General features: G+C 38.3%; 1 protein-coding gene across 1 annotated transcript in view; it reads left to right on the top strand.

Moving 5' to 3' along the window:
- The first annotated feature begins 1,083 nt into the window (after positions 1-1,083).
- Brs3 (bombesin receptor subtype 3) overlaps positions 1,084-5,117 on the top strand; it is a 7,543-nt gene continuing 3,509 nt past the window's right edge. The window contains exons 1-2 of the mRNA XM_015498095.2: positions 1,084-1,669; positions 3,233-3,584. Coding sequence (XP_015353581.1) covers positions 1,236-1,669; positions 3,233-3,584 — 786 coding nt within the window. The 5' untranslated portion in view covers positions 1,084-1,235. The remainder of the gene's footprint in view (positions 1,670-3,232; positions 3,585-5,117) is intronic.

Raw genomic sequence — 5,117 nt, 5'->3', positions numbered from 1 at the left:
TAATTTCTAATATGGTTATACTTATAAATACCTTACTATGCCAAGTTTCTTCTAACTAAAACAATATCCATTGAGTTTTATAGTTTCAGAGAATATTTTGTGGCAGGTTTTATTATTAGCTGCCTTCAAACTGCTGGCATCTAATTCCCAAGCACCCCCCCCCCATTTTCTGTAAAAGGAGGCTTTTCTTGCTGGGGCTTAATTTTCTACTTCTTTCAATTGATGTAAACATCACACACCTGCCCCTCATCTCTGGAGTAATCTATGGCATATCCTTGTCTGAAAATAATGATTTTCATTCTAACAAATCCTATTGTATCAGGATCTCAAGTGGTGGTGTTCTGTATTATTTCGTTTGGGAATAAGTCCAGGTAATTTTAACCATTTTAAGAGAGAGAATCCCTAAACAGTTCTTTTTTGAAATGTGGTATTAAAACAAATGGTAAAATTTTTTCTATTAGGACATTTAGCCACAAAGCAACTGGTAGTTTGTCTAGATTTTTCATCTTTTAAAGATTGCCTTAAAATGGTGCAGCACAGCCAGGAAATATGCAAGGTTGGGAATTACCATATGTCAGAGCTAGGTATAAAGCTTGGGTTACCTGAATTATTGCTTCTTGGAGGTGTTATAAGCCCTGCCAAGGTATGAAGGATTTGTTGCTTGAGCATCTCTCTGACATTAAATCTTGCAGAGTGGGTTCAAGTTTGTGATTCAGGGGGACTCCTACACTTATTTTTCATGTAAAACAAAATGCATTAGACTACCACGTACTTGTAGAGGGGTAAGTGATGGTTTTTTTTAGGAAAAAATCGCCAAGGTCAATATAGACCTGGTGGTTAGATATAAGGTCAGGGTGAGTCTAATAAACAATAAGATGACTTAATTAAGCTAATTAATCAAAGGATTACCCAACAAGGAGGAATAAGCAACTGCAGAGCATTTCCTCAGCCCCCTCCCTCCCCTTATGTCACAGAAACACCAATAAGACTCCTCCATCCTCCACCTCCCACTCTCTAGTGCCAGATTGGTAAGCGCTTAGCCAAGCATGCTGGGAGTCACAGAACAACTGAAGGGAAGGAGTATCCGGATGTCTTGGATTTTCTTTCCATTCTGTTCTGTTCTGTTCTCCTAATACCACCTCATTGCTAGACGTAGGTAGGCACTGGGCATGACAATCAACTACATTTGAACTGAGCAGATGAAATATTGAAGACATAGCCTGTCTCCAGGAGAAATGTCTCAAAGGCAGCCTCAGTCACCTAATGAGACTTTAATTTCAATCACAAATGACACAGAATCATCAAGCTCTGTCGTTTCCAACGATACCACAAATAAAGCACGGACCGGAGACAACTCTCCAGGAATAGAAGCACTGTGTGCCATCTATATCACTTATGCTGTGATCATTTCAGTGGGCATCCTTGGAAATGCTATTCTCATCAAAGTCTTTTTCAAGACCAAATCTATGCAAACAGTTCCAAATATTTTCATCACCAGCCTGGCTTTTGGAGATCTTTTACTTCTTCTGACTTGTGTGCCAGTGGATGCAACCCACTACCTTGCAGAGGGATGGCTGTTCGGAAGAATTGGTTGTAAGGTGCTCTCTTTCATCCGGCTCACTTCTGTTGGTGTGTCGGTGTTCACATTAACAATTCTCAGCGCTGACAGGTGAGTTTCTTTTCTCTGTTTTATTTACAAGGATGTGGATTTAGGTAAAAAGAAAGAAAAGCCTGTGCTTAGCATTTACTAGCTTTTATTCTGCTTTTCTCACGCTCTGTAACCTGGATGTAAGATTGGAAAATCTGGTGGCATTTTAAATGAAAGTTGGTGTAAAAATGTTAACATTCCGGCATTAGCATCTGGGGAGACGATGAAAATATATGCTTCAGGGGAATTTATTTTCTTTGAAGTGTAATTATTTGCTTGAAAGAATACAGAATAGTGTTTTTATTTTCCTCCGGCTTTTAAGTAAGGCAAATTGTTGCAGGTGTAAAAGAAAAAAATCCATGCTTTATACATTAGTGCAGCCTAGTGGTACAATATAGGCAACATGAAAACATCGGCATAGGTGTGAAATCCACCACATATGCATTACTGTATACCGGAAGGAAGGTAAAGAGATAACATGCAGCTAATTTATTTGAAATTCAACAAACTAGCTAGTGACAGAAAAACGGTGAGGTTTTCAACTCCCTGATAACTCAGTGTAATGTCATCACTTAATTCTATTTGTTTTCTCCATAGGCATTCAGTGACATTTTCATTTCCAGAGAAATAAATTAATCCTGATTGACTTTCGGAGCTTTATGGAGAGAGTGTGTGAGAACCTCTCACCATCAGGGTGTTTGGACTCTTGTGTTAGGATGTTTTCAGTCTAAGTACTGTGTTTTTCTGTGTTCCTATTGTAGAATGATAACTGTGAAAGCATGAAAAAAAATTGAGTCTCCAAATGTTAAAAGTGGTGTTTAAAAAGCCTGCAAGAAGCCTGTAAGTAACCAATGCCTGGCAGTACCAGAAGGAATAGCGTCTTCCGATTCTGGCATCTGAGAGGAGGAAAAGCTTTCCTCCGAGTCTTTTTTGGATTTTTGCTTTGACTAGTCTTATATTCTGTTTGAGGGCAGACTCACATAAAGGCTATATATTTTATAGTGGATTTTCCCAATGAGGAGGCATTTGTACAGGCACAGGTCTTCGGATTTCACTCTTTCCTTGTCCTAAATCTCCCCACTCCATCCATCAGTTTAGGCAACAAAGTAGCACTTATGAATGGAGAAGAAATTAACCCTCACCTCTTTACTGCTGTAAGTCCCTGGAATTCTTTTCTAGAGAGACTGAAGACTGCTCACTCATGAAGAAAAGAGTTAATTCAGTTTAACATGAGTCACTTATAAAGAAGGATGCTTTTAGAACACTTAAGGCAATACAGAGGTAGTGAATTATTCTCAATCACACATAAAATCATAGTGGAAAATATTTGTTCTAAATAGAGAGTCTAGATGTAAAATTGCAAATCTGCAATATCTCATAGGAGTGAATAAGGGAATAGCTGATTAGCATAAATATAAAATCCTGGGGTGTATTATGTGTCTTTGAAACCGTAACCAATTCTAGTCAGTTAATGTTGATTTGTTTACACAGTAGAACTGGATGACTGCTAAGGTCACTTCTAACCCTAAGAGTTTATAATGTTGGTGTTTATGTTAACCCTTGCTTTTGCTTATGTGTTTCTAGATACAAAGCAGTTGTGAAGCCACTTGAGCGACAGCCCTCCAATGCCATCCTGAAGACTTGTGCAAAAGCTGGCTGCATCTGGATCGTGTCTATGATATTTGCTCTACCAGAGGCTATCTTTTCAAATGTGTATACTTTTCGAGATCCTGACAAAAATATAACATATGAATCATGTGCCTCTTACCCTGTCTCTGAAAGGCTCCTGCAAGAAATACATTCTCTGTTGTGCTTCTTAGTGTTCTACATTATTCCACTCTCGATTATCTCTGTCTATTATTCTTTGATTGCTAGGACTCTTTACAAAAGCACCTTGAACATACCTACTGAGGAACAAAGCCATGCCCGCAAACAGGTATGTATTAATTGGCAGTCATACAAATAGTTTGAATTTATATGCAAAATTCCTCCTTCTGCAACTGTGTATTTACCTGTGCATAAATTCAGTAGCAGTATTTTTGTTATGACTGTGGTTTTAATACTAACCCTATCACATATTAGCTGAGTAATCTTGAGCAAGCTACTTAACATCTCTGAGCTTTGATTTCCTTATCTGTAAAAAGTAAACAAGGACTAGATGATATGGACGAAACACTTAGCATAGCTACTTGTGCAGAGTATGAATTAAATAAATGGTGGAATTATTATTATTAATAGAGAGGGGACAGCTGAAATTTGTGAAGAGCTAAAACCCCATGGAATAATGAGGAACATCACATAAGGTGAGATTATAAAGAAAAGCATATTTTGTTTTAGACAATGTAATAGAATAATAGAAATGCACAGAATTGTAGAACTGGCAAGAACCCATAACATTATTCAATGCAAACCATTTACACACAGATGAGCAAACTGCGGTGGGGTGGGGTGGGGGGCAGCTGGATGAAAAGGCAGTGGCAAGAGAACACAGTGACTCACAGAAGCTTAATTAAAATCATTTTGCCAGAGCCAGGTGTAGTCTCCTCATATAAATATGGACAGAAGAAAATAGATACTGCCAAAATATAGTTTCATAGGGTTTCTACCCTTGGGACACAGGGAGGTAATTCCATTTACCTTCTGATCTATATGAGGAGAGTTGTGCCTTTTTGGGGAGCTAGTTCATTCAGTTAGTTATACAGTGGTGCTCAGAGGCTTAAATTGCATTTTAATGCTTTGTGAAACAGTTAACTTTGTTCTGACTGTGACAAAAGGGTTAACTTCACTTAATCTGGTTCACTTCTCTTTTAAATAAATGTGCATAGTATTATTATTATTATTATTATTATTATTATTATTATATATTAAAGCTGGCACATTTGGTTTTAGTCCTTTGACTATATGGTTAGACTTCCATATAGACAAATAACACCCCCCCCCCATTTTGGTACTGGGGATCAAATCTGGGGCTTTGCATATGCTAGCAAAGCACTCTACCATTGAGCCATACCACCAGCCCTTAGAGACTTTTTGGATACCAACATGACAACATTCATGAATCCTAGAAGATTATTCTAACCTTGTCAGCCTCTGCTGATGTAGCATAAGCAGTTTTGTATAGTGTCTTTCCTGGGTTTTAATTAAATAAAATTGCTGGGAATTCCACCACACTCCTTGAGTTAAATGGAGACGTCCTAGAGTATCTTTAAATCAGGGGCCAGTGGGAGGTCTCTGAAATAGAGTTAATGAGACCAAGATCACGGGTAAACATGCCAATTAACTTGCCAGTATTCTGTAGCCACAGGCTGACTTCTGGCACATCCCAGACAGTTAGCTCACACCACATGTTCAGAGGGAGACCAGTTTGTTAATTGTAAATTTCTGTGTAAATCTATAGAGACTGGCTTGAAAAAAAATCTCTGCCAGCTAAATGATTCTTTTGTGTGTCATTTTTCTGCCCCCCCCCCCC

This window comes from Marmota marmota, unplaced genomic scaffold (genome assembly GCF_001458135.2).
Source record: "Marmota marmota marmota unplaced genomic scaffold, marMar, whole genome shotgun sequence".
Lineage (NCBI taxonomy): Eukaryota > Metazoa > Chordata > Mammalia > Rodentia > Sciuridae > Marmota > Marmota marmota.
Note: the sequence above shows the minus strand (reverse complement) of the source record. Positions and strands in the feature narration are given on the sequence as shown.